Source organism: Orbicella faveolata, unplaced genomic scaffold, assembly GCF_042242905.1.
Source record: "Orbicella faveolata isolate gen_17 unplaced genomic scaffold, um_ofav_v1 contig_24, whole genome shotgun sequence".
NCBI lineage: Eukaryota > Metazoa > Cnidaria > Anthozoa > Scleractinia > Merulinidae > Orbicella > Orbicella faveolata.
This window is the reverse complement of record NW_028301552.1, coordinates 4,598,193-4,614,625: the sequence shown is the minus strand read 5'-3', so window position 1 is coordinate 4,614,625 and position 16,433 is coordinate 4,598,193. Positions and strand designations below refer to the sequence as shown.

The 16,433-nt window shown below is 39.6% G+C and overlaps 1 protein-coding gene across 1 annotated transcript; it reads right to left on the bottom strand.

Moving 5' to 3' along the window:
• Positions 1-753: 753 nt before the first annotated feature.
• LOC110056357 (uncharacterized) lies at positions 754-14,608 on the bottom strand. Its single transcript, XM_089290834.1, has 13 exons — positions 14,321-14,608; positions 14,135-14,225; positions 12,153-12,461; positions 10,417-10,659; positions 9,141-9,396; positions 8,466-8,684; positions 7,669-8,261; positions 6,373-6,639; positions 4,468-4,735; positions 3,640-3,861; positions 2,341-2,650; positions 1,876-2,084; positions 754-1,092 (listed from the first exon to the last, which is right to left on the bottom strand). Exons 3-13 carry the CDS (start codon positions 12,336-12,338, stop codon positions 938-940), a joined length of 2,928 nt encoding a protein of 975 aa, XP_089146960.1. The 5' UTR covers positions 12,339-12,461; positions 14,135-14,225; positions 14,321-14,608; the 3' UTR covers positions 754-937.
• Positions 14,609-16,433: the final 1,825 nt, after the last annotated feature.

Genomic DNA, 16,433 nt, shown 5'->3' with positions numbered 1-16,433 from the left:
ACCGTAAGCAATGATTTTTCGAAATAGTTTTCAATACGTCGTCAACTCGTATTTTGATCATGCTTTTTTTCAGTTATTATTTTTGACACGTGATCACGTAATAAACCGAAAGGAAATCCGTTCAATTCCTCGGCTAAACGTTATATCCTTCCGTATAAGTCTTCAGTAGACCGTGGTTTTCCTTTTGCCTCTTGTGGAATAAATTAAAGAAAAGGACAAATTGTGAGGATGCTAAGCGAGGTTATTCTTTGGACATTTACTCAAAAAAAATCTCAATAATTTTGCAAGTTCCAGTGAAAAATTTCTCTTTTTTTTTCGTGATAAGTGTAATTTCTATTTCATTTTCCGTGGATCGTGAAAATACCTTTATAATTTCTCATGAAACGGGATTTAGACTGCGCCTTTAACACCCTCAACTTAGGCTGTTACTTGTATTTTCATAACCTCCCACACTGACATCTTTTGCCTGGAAAGCTAGATGGTGTGACGACCCGGCCAAACGGCATCTGCGAAGGACGCTAGTATTTTCCGAGACACGTCCCGTTCTGCGTTTAATTGTTTTGCCCTACATCTAAGATATTCTACCTGAGATGGTTGGGTTCTTGAATTTTTTGGCTAAAATCAGAAGTTATAAATCAGCGCTCGTGGAGGATTGAGAGTTATTTTCTTATTTTGGGAGAAAATGCAGAAGACATCCTGCTTAGTAAAGGTTTCTGGTGGTCTTATGGGTATACGAGAGAGTAACGACACAAGTTTTATTTCAAGAAATTAAACATTTTTAATAAAACTTCAAGGCAAATCATCTATACATAAAGATAACCTTTGTCATAAGTGAGATCAGCCTCGCGATTAGTGGAACTAATTCTAGTGTAAACCTAAATCTCCGTAGATTTTCCAAACAGGAAATTGAAGATCCACTGAATCTATGAATGGAAATTTAGCATTTCATCCAAATGGAGGCGATGCTACGTGGATATCCTTTCTCAAGCTCAAACCAGCCGTCATCAAACCTCCAGTATTCGCCATCTTTGAAGAAATAGGTTCTCTTGTTCCCACTCCAGGTCATGGCAGAATCCATGTGATGCGGGAGACCTAGAACACCAAGTTGAAAGACAAAACAGGCAAATATCTATGTGACCCCCTATATCTACTAACAGAAGTCTATACTTCATCTGACAGTTTTCGGTCTACTCTTTTTAAAAAAAGCTTGCCCTATTAGTTGTAGTTTTCGAAACCTTAAATCTTGTTACCGATCGATATTTCTTACTGATGAATGTGTCCTGCTGGGACCCGACCTGTGGTAAACGTATGACCCCTTGGTCTTAGCAGATTCTAACAAATTCCTTGGTCGTTTTTATTCTTCCTTGTGTGTGTCCCGGATTCGACGAGAAATGTTAATTGATGGGAGAATGGGAAGCATTTGTTTTACTGGTGGTTTTAATGGTCACTGGCGTGTTTCGTGATCGAGAAAGACCTCGGTGAATTTTTTCAGCTAGTGGCGAACATCGACGTTTCACATGCTACTCAAGCTCTTTTATCGAGGGTTGTATGAGCCTATATGAATTTGTCACCTTGAGATAAAAAAAAAGGCACCAAACGTGGCAGATAAATCTCTGTTTCAATAGCAGCGTCTGAACAGGCTTTAACTGATATCTGACATTTGGTCACAAGTGAAACTGTCAGCCGAGAAATGAGGCGCTTTTTAACAAGTAGTTGAGATCTGAGAAAGTTTAATTTCATCACCCCAAGCTAATAGTTTTGTTGAACTTGGTCTTCACTCTTACTTAATTATAATAAGCACCAATAGAGAAAATAGCCGTACGGTTGCCAAAGAAACTTGAAACTGAAAGATTTATAAATTAGGTAATTCCTTACCCCACACAGCGATCGGCTTTGGGTAATTGTCGTCAACAGCTCCCTTGAACTCGTTGTAACGCCAATAGTTATTTCCTTTGAAGAAATACGTCTTTTTATTGCCTCCCCAAACAAAAGCGACTTCAGGGTGACGCAGTGAGGATGGTAGGCCGTATTGACTGATGTCGCCGGGTCCTTTCTCAAGTATGTAGCCATTATACTTCCAATATCTGAGAAATACAATATTTGTCAAATAAATTAAGAACTGCCAAAATACAGTGAGATAATTCTGTTCTCTTTAATTATCTCAAACTAAAGTAATATATATATATATACTATACTCAGTGAAAATGATATGAAGTAACGTTACAATGTATCTAAATTAGGTGAAAGTACAATCTTTATATGACCTGCAATGAAGAAAGATCACTACATCTAGAAGAAGAAACTGCACGTATTTCTGTCTAATCCAGTAGCTAGACTTACTCGTTTCCTTTAAAGAACACAGTCTTTCCGTCGCGGTTTGTATATGCGCTGTCTATGGGTGTTTTGAGTTCCTTCCACTTTGAAGTTATCTTTATGGGGCCGCTTTCCACGGTGAGCCTAACAGAGAGCACCCAGAAATAATCCCCACTGAACACGTACGTTCTGCCATCCATACCCATCAGGAATGAGTCGAACTTCTTCATTTTACAAACATCCAAAATCGGAGGAGATGTAGCTGGCTTCTTGGTGAGTGGAGTCGTGACTTTTGGTGTCGCTTTTGTTGTTGTATCAGGGTCTGTTGTTGGTTTTTCTGTGGTTTAAATCAAATTTAACTGATAGTACAGTCGAACCTCTAATAAGCGGCCACCTATTAAGCGCCCACCCCTTATTGAGCGGCCGAAATTATTGTCAGTACAGTCAACACTGTAAATAAAACCCCTATTAACCGGCCACCTCTATTAAGCGGCCGCGGCTACCTTTTGGTCATCTCGATGAGGGTTTTTCTATTGTCTATCCCCCTTTCAAACGGCCACCCAAAATTTAAAAACTTTGTTTTGGAAAAGGCGATGGCAGATAAGAGTCCGAAATAGAGGGTGACGAGAGATAAAAACATTCAAACACACGTTTATCATGATATGTCTTGAGGTGATTCCATGTTCACTGAGAAATTAACCCGATGGTGAAAAATATTCAAGGTACACCAACCTCTATTAAGCGGTTAACCCCTATTAAGCAGCCACCTCGCATTTCCCCGAGCGTGCCGGCCGCCTAATAGGGGTTTGACTGTATTAAAAAGACAGACTTCTTGAGGGCTTTACCTAAACTTCTCAAACTCAATGTTTAATCAAAGGAAATCATAACCGCGACGGTGTTTGGATATCCTCTCTTAATCAACATAGATTTTTACGATTTCATTACTCCGTTTTTTTATCAGTCGAGAAGATTTATTAAACTCGAGAGAGTGTTTTGCCACGTTTCCAAATTCCTTGAAGTTTGTCAAGAATACTCCGCTGCGCGTCGCATTTGCAACTGTCTTTCGGTGTTTGGAAATGCAATGAAAGACTGTCTCTCGTGTTTGGTATGTTATTCAACAGAGTTTACGAGAGCGAAGTTAGAGCCGCATCCGATGCTGATTTGTAACAACTGAGGGGTGTTACCTAAGAATATCTGATTCTAAGTATACGCGACGTGAGCTGAGCCATATTCGGCAAATTCGTACCAGAATATCAGTCTAGTTTTGGCACATTGTCGTCCTTCATCGGTTACCCACTGATACTGTACTTAACTGTATTGACTCACCATAAAGCGCCTGAAGGTTTTGAATGTCATGACTGGTAAGCTTGATGTCCTTGATATAACCTTTGTACCAAGGGTACATGACGGACTCGCGTACGTTAGAATGTTTCAAACCGAAACCGTGAGCAAATTCATGTAACGACAGCCATTCTAAGTTGATGCCGCCTCTTGTTCCATTGGTGAATGTTTCATCGTCATCAAAATGAACTTCGGCATACCATCTGCCTGAAACAGAATGAGAAGGGATTAAATTTCAAGTTGGTCTAGGCTACAGCTGTTTATTGTGCTTTTTAAAATTAGCAAGATAAAATCAATGTAGCTTGCGAAATGATTAAACACCCACAAGTTGGCGTCCAGAGATCCGAATCGTTTAACCTGTGATCAGGCGTTCTTTTTTAACACCCCGTTTGCCAAAACAAAGGAACGCTTGATCGCGGGTTACGAATCGTTGAGACTGGGGTGAAAACTATTAAGCTCATGTGTCTTGCTGTATGCAGTCTTCGATATCAGTTGAAACGTTAACACCCTCAGTAGTTTTTCTTGTAAAAGTTATATTTGAATTTAATATAGAATTTGATTACTTGGATGTTGGCGTTATACTGACACTTCACGAAAACCTGAAATTGATTGAGCCTTGTTGAAACTCTGCATTGCGAAAAACAAATTACTAATTGATGTTGATATTACACACAACCACATGAACTTTTCAGAATTATGCCCATTTGAAAGAGTTTAGTACGAGGACTGAAGTATAATTACATATCTAAGAGATTATCAACCACAGCTTTTCTCAGCTTTTCTCTCTTTTCTCCATTTGCGTGCGGTACTTACTTGAGTTGCTGCGTGGGAATATTACATGACCAATTGATCCCCCTGCTCCATCAAATGGCAACGGATCCCCGTGCTCTCCCTTTACAAAACTAACTGATATATTTTTCACTTCTTTTTTGACCGGATCAGACGAGCGTCGTTTTCTAGATCTGCATCCTGCCGCCTGAGGAACAGCGCTGAACCATTGGCCCAAGCTTTCACTAAGAATCTGTTCTTGGACACCTTGTGGCATATCAGCTGTGTAGGACATAATCGTGAAGATATATTCCTAAAGGAGAGAATATTGTTTTCTGCTGTGGCAATGAAACATTAGCCTTCGAGTAGGCTCATATTTGGGCCAGCCGACTCGCTCTTCGCCGCTCGCGCGTGTGACTCAAAAGTGAGCCCGCTCACTGGTTAAAACTTGCCCGCATCTGTTGAGAACCAAGGATGCTGAAAGAGAGAACGCCTATTCACCTGACTCCTCTCACCAGATCGCTTCCTTAGCCGACTCGCTCATCGTCGTTCGCGCGTGTGGTGAGCTTGCTTGCAGGCTAATGAACCATAACCAGTTCCACGTGTTATCTTAATATTGCAAGAAAATATGATCTGGATCATAATCTCTTGAAAATTAACATCGTCAATCCACAAACCTCAGAGTGACGACCCACTCGTAATATTAGGGAGCTTAAGCAACGATTACGGCGACGCCACGCCGAGGACGACGCCTAGTCAAAACTGAATTTATATTTTACCAGCAAAATTTGCAATTGTCTAGATTTGTTCAGTACGCCAATGGCTCTGGCTAAATATGCGTTCAGTTACAAATGCAGAACTTAGCCATTTCACGTTCTTGTTTTACAGAGGACTGCAAAGAAATATACAGAGATTTATAACGCTCGTGCACAGCTATCGTTTTGCTCATTAAACCTTTTTTTTTGGTGACGTTCTCGGTCTTGTCATCGTCGTGGTTTACTTAAGCTCCCTAACAACATCTGAACAGTAACAATGGTGATACCCCTCTTCGTTTATGTTGAAAGTTACTGAAAACTCTTTTGTGACAGACATAGGACCAGAAAAGACACAACTTGTTTTTCAAGTATGCTTACACTCGAGCTCAGGGAAATATAAGAATTAGTGGTGCAGTCTTAACACCACATAGCTAATCCGGAAAAACCCAAATAAACATGGGCGTGAGGACACCTTGGCGTACATGTACTTGGGGAGGAGGGAAGGGGGATGAGAAGTGACCTTCTTGCAGGAAATAAATCACACAATATACCCGAATTGGTTAGCGTTAGAATCGGGATACAAACCCACCCAAATTGCAGATGAAATAAGGAAATTCGCAATTTTCACGTTTAATGAAACTGTTAATAATCCAAAATCCTTATCTTTGAAGCCTCCCATATTCTATGACCTCGATCGCAGCCTACTCTATATCTAGTAAAATCAGAAACTTATAAAAGAAAAAGTTATTTCAAGTCTTCCTAGTTCGAAATCCACAAGGAAATTTTTTGTGGGTGGGGAAGGGAAGACTTAGGCAGAAAAATTGGCCATTATATTATTAATGAAATCAGAATTAAAAAACTTTTTCTCGAGCCTACCACAAAGCAAACTGCAGGTGGCAGTACGTATGGGAAAACGTGATGTACGTTTTGTAGACTGCGTACAATAGCACCGCAGTGCGATGCTTACTTATCCTCCCCCACAGAACCCTACCCCGTGCATTAGCCCGTACCTCGACCCAAGAGAGGCCCATCTCTTACAGCTTCTTCAACACCGTCCTCTGCCAGGTAGTTTATGTGCAGCACATATTACTTAATCTGCTCCCATAATGGCCAATTCTCATTATGAGATGCGCCCGCAGGGAATCATGTTAGCTGTATTTATCAAAAGAGCTCCTATTCAAAACTTCAGACTGACCTGTACTTGATCACTAATACCGCCAAGGTACGACCTCAGCTGACGTTTGGCTCTTCTCGATCGTCCTTCGATTGGGTGTGGTTCTTCTTCTTCATCATCGTCATCTGTATTTCCGCATCGAGGAACAACAAGAAGCTTTTTAGTCTCAAAATCTAACTCCCCAGTTACAGTTATTCCTCCCTTGCGTTGAATAACAGAGATATTTTCAGTGAAATTAACGCCGGCGTTGGATCCCTTTTTGATTATGTTATATTTGAGCATCCATGCCTACAAACAAAAACAAATTTAGACAATAGTAGTTTGATGGTTCAGCTCATCTAAAGTCAATAAATTTACTTGACTTTAAATGTTTTTGTGCTAACAAGGACGAGGAGAAAACAAAGAGTTTTAATTTAACCCGTTGAATACCAACTACGCATATATGCGTAATTAATGGTCGTGCTCTTTGTACCACTTGTGACGTCATCAATTTAAATGTCATCAGATATTCTTGATAAGCAGATGGTAGTGCTAGGCTAGCCCTTCCCGCACAATGGTCAGGTTTAGATATCGACGACATTCCGACGTCGCAAATCGAAAAACAACGTTATCACTTTTGGTACAAAAACGGTGGTAAAATGGTCCACAACGCCTATTATTGATCAAGGTCCATTTCTAGGCTTCGCCCGTAATTAACATCCAACTTTTCACTGCAGCCAGAAAGAACATACAATCCAAAAGGTAGCCAGTGTAAAAGGGCCGAGAAAAACAGAAAGGAAACGGCCAACAAACGAAATTGAGAACGGTTAATGGCAAAAAAAAAAAAAAAGAAGAAGAAGTCCAAATTTTGGCTTATGCATGCCCGGAATTGAAGTTTTGCTCAGTTTTGTACCTAATCCTCCAAAAATCTCTTCTTTTAGTAAAAAAAAAAGCTTTTTTAGCAAAACTTAAGCTTATTTAGCGTCATGGCAGCTAAAAAACCTGACTAAACGGTTAAAAACGGTATGTTTTGGTGGAAGTTTCGTATTCAAAGGGTTAAAGGATATTGTCCTTTAGACCTGTCGACTAATCGTAATAAGAAAATAGCCGTATGAATGACAGGACAAGACAAAAGCGATACCAACTTAAAAAAAAGGATTTTCTCAGCCTCAAAATCGATTAGAGAGACTAGCAAGAGTTCCTCCAGTTCAAAAGTTATCATTTTTAGAGTAACAGCTAACTGTACCCATTAAAAAGTTCTACCTATTGAGGTTTTGGTTTGTAAATCACACAATGCGCTAATCAGAATCAAATGAAAACTAAATGACAATTACTCACAATCGCGTCCTCATAAGTGACTGAATTAATGACTTCTGGAGAAGGATTGCTCGGCTCACTTAACGTAATAGCTACCGCTGTCGCCTCGCTAGTTTGGTCCTCGGTTGAAGTCTCAATGGTTGTATCCCCAACGGTTGTTGCCTTGGTGGTTAAATCAGCGATAAATGTCGCCTCAGTTGTTGTTTCCACCGTGCTTATCGTTTTAGTGGTTGTCACATCGGTAGTCGACGTCTTGGTCGTGGATACTTCAGTGGTGGTCGCGACTCCGGTTGGTGCCTCGTTAGTTCTAGTTTCGGTGGTTGACGCCTCAGTGGTTGCTGCCTTGGTGGTTGTAGCCTCTGTACTTGACGCCTTGGTGGTTGCAGTTTCGGTGGTTGACACTTTTGTGGTTGTAGCCTCGGTGACGGGCGCCTTGGTGGCTGTAGCCTCGGTGGCGGACGCCTTGGTGGCTGTAGCCTCGGTGGCGGACGCCTTGGTGGCTGTAGCCTCGGTGGCGGACGCCTTGGTGGTTGACGCCTTGGTAGTTGTAGCCTCAGTAGGTGCCGTCTCTGTGGTTGACGTCCGTGTCTCGTCCTTCAGATCACTGCCTCTGCCTTAAGTGTTGGTAAATTATATATTTCAGCACACGATAAAATATTGCTTGCCGCTATCAAACAACATTATTTCTCTTAAACCTTCTCCCATACATAAATGATTATTAAATTCATTTTTACCGTGGACGAAAACTAAAGGCGTCGGAGCCATTAAGAGGCAACACCAGATGTAACCTCTGTCTTTTTCCTGCATGGATTACTCACCATACAGCGCATGTAATTGGTTGATATCGTCTTTGCTAAGCTCGATGTTAGGAATATAACCTTTGTACCATGGGTACATGGCGGATTCTCGCACATTAGAATGTTGCAGACCCAAATTGTGTCCAAATTCATGAAGCGCCGCCCAGTCCAAGTTGATGCCGCCGCTTGTTCCTATGGTGAATATTTCATCGTCATCAAAATGGACTTCAGTTGGAAAACCTGAGGCAAATGATGAAAGATTCAGCCATAATTAGTCTCGGTTGTCCAGGAATATGGGTTTTATCATAAAGACAAAGAATGATTTTTGTTTAAAACATTGCCGTTTCCTAGCAGCGTGTTCAGATCCATCTAAACGTTGCAAAACTGCGCTAGTTCTATTTCCCACCAAGAGTTCTCAAAGGGAGAATATTTCAGATACACGAAAGGCACTACACAGGGGGGAGATAATTTAGCTCCAATAGGTTGCGGGAAGAAGCGTGATAAACCAGTGGATGAGAAGAAGTAGTCCTAGCCAACTTATGCTACCGCAATCGGGGAATGAGGGACCCTTGGTTCGAAAAACGTTTGCCAGGTTGCACTGGATCTGATTACTTGTTGAAGCCAATCATATTATCTGATCCAAAATCAGTGGGTTCACTTGGACCTCAGGCTTAAGGGTTGCCACTTGATTCGTACCTGTAATGGAGTCTGGATGTACCGCATGACCTATGGTCCCTCCGTTTCCATCAAATGGGTATGAGTCACTGTGGTTTCCTTTTACAAATCGAACTAACACGCCGACCTTTTCGTCGGGATCGAACGAACTTTGTCTTCTAATTCTGGCTGCCTGCGGAATTGCGTTAGCCCATTTGCCCATCATTTTGCCAAGAGTCTTATCTTGAACGCTCTTAGAAAGACGAGGCGTGTAATTTAAGATCCGGAATGCCCAAACCTAAAGAAAAGAAAATTGTTTACTGATTATATAGCGCAGGCGATATGCATTTTTCTCCTGGATCGTCAAGAGAAAGGAAAGTGAAATCGCCATTCAAAGATGATCCTCAGGTCAGTGTCGGGTACCCATTTTTGTGATATGACAGTGTCCCATGATCCACAGCAAGAAATAGAGGGACTACTGGGGTAGTATTGAAGATTCATCTAGTAGGAGAGTTAACAGTGGTATGATCAGTATCACTTGTGATAATGGCCTGATAACAGTTACACTCTTTTTGATGTAAGAATATTGTTTTCTCTGCCCTGGCTAAATATTCTTATTTTTCTGTCGATTACTCTTGCGAAGATTGTTAGATTATAGTAAAACAAAGTGGACTATGAGTATCATGACTTCATGTGATGGCGCTAAAGTTCTTCTGAAGCCAGACTGCAGGCAGTAAATACTGATGAGACACAAAACATCTTTTGTTGTTCGTTTTCTTTAGAGCTGCCCTTTAGAGAAAGGAAGACTTATATATGGCTAAGATAAAAACATTGTATTTAAAACTTTCAACCTACAAAATAGACTAATATTCTTTTCATAATCTCAGCCTTGAGTTTATTCTAAAATTATTCTTAAAATTTCGCAAATTTCAGCTTCGATAGTCTTTTAAAACGTATTCTTATAAAAAAAAAAAGAGTGTAGTTGGTCTTTACTGGAGAGAAAACCACTATGTTAAAATGTCATCAGGGCTGATCCAGGATTTTTCAATGGGGAAGGGCTAGTACTTTGGGGTTGCAGATTTACTGATGGAGCATATCTCAAAAATGTTGCAATTTGAGAATTGGAGCCTAACTTACATCTGTTCAATACACTAGAAATAGTAGGAACGCCACAAACTTGCTTTTGTCTCCGCCAAAATATTTACGATCTTTTTCAATTTTTCTTTTCTTTTTCGTTTTTGCTTTCCCAAGAGGAGGGTGGCTAGCCACCCAATCCACCCTCCCCCTCTCCCCTAAATGCGCCCCTAGTCACACTGACCTGTTTAATCCTACGTATTCTCTCAAGATAATCAGGTTTGTTTCTTCTCGATCGTCCTCCGTACGGGAAAGGATCGTCTTCGGGTTCTGTGTTTCCACATCGAGGAATTAAAAAAAGCTTTTTCGTCTCAAAGTCTAACACTCCAGTTACATTTATTCCTGCCCGGTGCTGAACCAAGGAGATCTTGTCCGTGAAATTAATGGATTGTCCGGGTAGGATTATCTTATACTTGAGCATCCATTTCTGAAAATAGAGATATTAATCTTATTGACGAAAATTATACAATTGACCGTAAAGTTAAATGAGGCGTTTAGGTTAAGAGACTGGGTTGGTCAAAGGCCGGTGAAAGCCGCGTCCACACTGCGCCAGAGGAATTTGAAAACGGAGGTCACGTTTTCCGCCCACACTATACTGCAGGAATTTAAAAACATAACAATCACCGGTCATTTTGGAGTTGTGTTTGGAGTGCGGGCGTCGTTTTCCTTTCGTCGTTACAGATTACACAAAACCGTCAATAGATCAGTTTCATCTTTATTTTGTGTTTTAGATGAACAGCCACTAAGTGGTACTGAAACATTATGATGGATAATTATCGGAATAGATGGCTCGGAGTTTCGTCCATTACAATATACGTTGCAATCTCAAACTTGATTTTTGTACTCTTATTATCACTCTTGTCATACGCGAGCACAATCAATTCTTCGAACGCTCATGTTTGACCACACCCATTGCCGTAAACGAGTTTATATTACATGTACTGTCAACAAGAACCACGATGGTCAAAAATGGAAATTAGTGGAAGTGAGCTTTGAATAAAAATCATTTTAGAATAAGAGGTAACAATCTCTCGGGAGACTCGCTGTAACTGACCAACGATCTCTGCGTTTTTCAACTGAAGGAAGTTTGGACCTGTGAAAGACTACTTTTGGTTTCGACAGTGACTGACGCAATGTTGATATGCGTGAACACTAGTCGTGATCGCGTGCACAGTGACTGGCATCTAGAAAGATCGGTAATTCAATTTACTCCACAGCACTGTTTCTTTTAGCCGGTTCAACGCGTGGCAAAGGCTTGCAACATAATCCCGTTGGAGGTGAGCCATCTACTCTTAAGTCAAAACGTGCTATTTAAGGACCCAGGGTGATAATTCCCTTATAGAACAGATAGCCACATAACAAGGCTTGGTGTTATCGATAAATTACACTATATAATTTTCACTATGCGTGGAAAGCAGAGACTATTAATTTGACATTATAAAACCATCAAGTATCACGGGTGCAAATACAGCAATAGTTAAATGACATTTTGTCCAATTAACATGGCAATATTTGTGTTTTTTGACTCTCACACCCGATTTTACAATGCATGCCATAGTGTATTCGGAATCAAACAGCAAGTTTACAATTATCATCTGGTATATACCTACACCATAGGTACCTACAAGTCTTACAACGATTCCTTTGATAATGCCCACTGCTGGAGACGAACTCCCAACATTTTTACGCAATGTGTTTTTGATCATTTTAACACTGATTAAGAACTCGTCGAGAATCAAGCTGAGAAAACAGATAATTTTGGACAAGGGGTTGTTTTTTTTTTTTTTAGAAGATATTAAAACTGGTAGGCCTGTAAGTAAATGCCATATATATGCACCTATAGCTTAGTTGCAACCCTAAATACAATGGATATGTGTATGTTAGAAACTAGTAATTAACAACTACAAAAGATTGTCTCACCAGAACGTCTTTTTCAGAGACTGAATCGATGAGTTCTGCGGACGGCATGCTAGGGTCTGGTAGCGGCCGGATAGGTGCTGCTAAGCTGAACTCAAGACACCATAAGAAGAGTAAAGTAGATATGGTGATGAGAAGCCACTTTGAATTCCAACCTCGACGTTTTGGCATCATCCTCGTGGAATTCATCGTTGCATTTGAAAAACCAAGTGTGTGTGATGAGATACACAGTTTCAAAACTGTCTCGATACAGTTACAAAACTTGACACATTAAAAGCAACTTCAATCAGCATATGTACAGTTGGCTACGACCTGAAAATCACGGAATGAACAGATCACTGAGGGTTTGAAGATCTCCGTGTGATTACGTCAAACAAAATTATCATTTCGGATTTGACATGACTAGACAGGATACTTTATATATCTTATCAGATTAGCTAATAAAAATATATATTTCTTTCCGAGCGATTTTGTCACCTTGAACTCCGTGTAATATTACGGGTCTTAGATGACAAAGTGATAGAATGTGCTTTGTTCGTTCACCCTAGTACAGTCACTTTATTTATACGCGCAAAATGACATATCTATTGCACCCGGCCTTTACGCCGGCTGTTACCATAACCCCTCCCCCTTCCAACAAGTTAAGCACAAGTAAAAGTAGATGTTCCAGCTTGTATAAAGTTTCATTGAGGCAAATATTGATTTATCTTTGTTTTTATTCCGGGTTCATCTTCATGCGAAAGCCACGACACGTGGCGCGTTAAGTAAGTGCATTATAGAAACAGTGTGAAAACGGGATAAGACAGAAGAAATAAACTACAACTCCAAACGAAAGTTTACATTTTATAAATCGTTTTTTTTTTTTTTTTTTTCATTATTGCACTCAGCTTGAGATTTCTCGCAGGTAGATTTAAAATACACCCTTTTTTATAAGAATATATTTTATAAGCATATCGAGACTGAAATTTGCGAAATTTTAAGAATATCTTAAGAATAAACCCGAGACTTTTGAAAAGAGTATCATCTTGTGTGTTAAAAATCTACAAAACAATACAATTATATGTTTTTAACTAAACCATATAAAATTCTTCCTTTCTCTAAACAGCACTAGCCAAGTGTACAAGCCAAGTTATGTGCGTTATGTGCAGGCTTTACTGCCCGTGGGTTGACTCCCAAAAAATTACTATATTTTCAAGGAACACCATCCAGACACCAAATACATTCGAAAACAGAAACGTAATACTCTATAATCTGCGAATATTCCCAAGAATATTTTCAGCCTCGGTCGGAATAACAAAATTCTTACAAAAAAAGAGTATATAGCTTGAAATTTGGAATAAAGAGTCAGATGGCAAAACATGTCGACCTTTAGCTCCGACGAAGGCAAGATCAACAACACATCTACTTTACTATCTTTCCTTTTAAAGAAAATAAAAACCGTCGGAAGGAAGGTATTAATCATCTAATACTCGAAGCAAATTGGGAATAGCCTTACTCCAACTGTGATTCAAAAGAATCGCAGTAGTGGTAAGTACAAGGTCAGTTTCAAACGGTCAGCGCAAACAATTTAACATGTCGTAAACAGATCTTTCCTGACGCCGTTTTCAACATTTTTGCTAATTAGAATCATCTGGTTATAAAAATATATATATTAGAGATCCCATGACTGAAAAGAGCGCATAAAATTTGGTTCTTTCGGCGTGCAAGCAGGCATGTCTGAAAAGATATGAATAGAAAGCAAGATTGCAACTTTCGATGACCTTTCTCATGATCCTGACAAGGAGGCGGCGGGGTTTGTCGGGTTTCAAAATGGTGGCACAAGCTAGAAAATCACGTTCCGTTGAATAACTGCAAAACCCGGAGGGAAATCCGGGAGAGCCAGTTTACTAAAATGAAGCTCCTTCCCGGGTTTCAAACTCTTACCTATTCATCTGCCGTTTTAATAGAAAAAGGTTGCTCGATCAGTTAACAAACTTAAACATTACCTAAGTCTAGAACAGAGTGCTTGAAGCGCAGCTTCTCCTATGGTAGCGCTGCTTTAAGGATTCTCTACGCAGGATCTCACACAATGCAACTCTGTATTTTTTTAAAAAAACAAAAATTAGTGTTAGGCTCTCACACTGTAATCATGTGAACGAGTGATTTTTCTAGCCTATTTTATAATAACATACTTATTGCCGCGCTTGATCGGTCAAGTTGCTCGTATCCCAGATGGACGATCAGTCCAAGCAGTCCTATATGGCGAACTAGCAGAGGTGGGTTCTACAAAGACCAGTCCGTCGTTTCTCAGATTCAATGGTATTCGGAAAGATATTCGGAAACGTCTCGTGGAAAGAGATTCTTGCAGACAGGCCAGCAAGGAGGAAGTCCATCTCTGATATCTGTGACAAAATAAACAAGAGCGAACGGAGGAATTCGAACAAGGGGAAAGAAAGCTAAACATCATGAGAAGATAAGGCTGACAGAGAAGAGGAACTTTGAACTAAGCGACATTATTCATCAGAGGTTATTTATTTATTTATGATTTCTGTATCTGCGCAACGTTTTCTAGACAGCTCGTCTCGTTCGATCTAGTTTTTTTTATGTTACTCATGTCGGGCCTCAGGTATATATGATTGTAACTAATGATCTTCCTTGTATTAATAAATAAATAAATAAATAAATAAATAAATAAATAAATAAACTAAAAACCCTTTTATTTACCATCTATTGAAAATGGCACACCCACAGACAGTAGGGACTCTGCTTTGATAAATACGGTGGCCCATATCTGCAAACACAACAAACAATTCTTGAAACACAACACAATATTTTTGAAATACAAGTCAATATTTGTGAAACACAACACAAAATTATCGAAACACAACACAAAATTATCGAAACACAACACAAAATTATCGAAACACAACACAAAATTATCGAAACACAACACAAAATTATCGAAACACAACACAAAATTATCGAAACGCAACACAAAAATTGAGAGAGAATTGATGGGCTCATTCTGAGCTATACAACGCATAAGCCCATTCTTACTCAACCGCTGATACGTTATGCGCCTTACAAACTCCCGCTATTTTTCGTCACCATTTTTGCTTTCGAAAAGGTTTTGTGCGAACTGTAGAGCTGTTTTAAAACACTGCTCTAAATTTTGTCATGCTTGTGGACAAAAGGTAGAAAATGACATTGTTGGTGGCAATGAAACGGATAAAGACGCAACAAAATGCTTGAGATTCAAAAGCTATGCTGCAAGAGGTCTACCCATTTTCGATCAAGTGGCTCGAAGAAGAAGGGGCAGAAGAGGAAAGAAGGAGATCTCTTCGCATTAAACAATGGATGTTACAAGGATGTTGAAGAAAAGGCAGCTGGAATAACTTTTAGTGATATTCTTTTTTTTTTTTGTCATGCCTTTGTGCATGTGCATATGAGTTGATGCTACCAGTGGTCCATCAACCATATGATGAGTTCAAAAAAGATGTGGCATTTGCATTTCTAAACACAAGGGGCTATGGATATGCATGAAGTGCCTCAAGTTCCTTAGTCTCTTTTGCAGCTGTAGCTGCCAAGACTTCATGTGTATTTAGTTACAATGTAAGGTTTAAAATTGAGTAAACTATTTCTGATGTCATAGTAGTAGTAATAGTAGTTTTCAAACCATTTCCTCTTCTTTTTTGAAAACTGAAGTCCTGATACATGAAGTTACATGTAAGGTTCATGTTCAAGTGAAATATAGATTTTGGTGTATTGTTTCTCATTTCTTCATGTTGATAAGCAGAGCTTACTGTTACTTACTTACGACTAGCAAAGGCAAATAAACCATCATTTGAAACTGAGAACATGTTAAATTTTTGTTTGGAACCAATCTAGCAAATTGTGTGTCTCAAAATCTGAGACCGAAGACCCCTTCTGAATCTCAAAAACTAAAACCGAAGACTCTCCTTCAAATCCCAAGAACTAAGAGATTTTTAAGATTTAAGGTCTTAGGTCTTAGTTCTTGAGATTCGGAGGGGGTCTTAGGTCTTAGACCTTAGTTTTTTTAGACACCCCTGGCAAATCTCATTCCAACTTAGGAACTAAAGAATTCATTCCATTTATTCCATGAAATAAATAGAATTAATTGCACTCAGCCACTTTCCCATTGTAATATTGAGTTGTATCGAAATTTCTGAATTACTGTTATAGCTATTGTGCCACTAGCATCAAACGTTGGAACAGTGCTAATGCCTCCCTCCAGTTTGTTGGATGGTGCAAATTCAGATTCTCTAACACATAATTAAAATACTC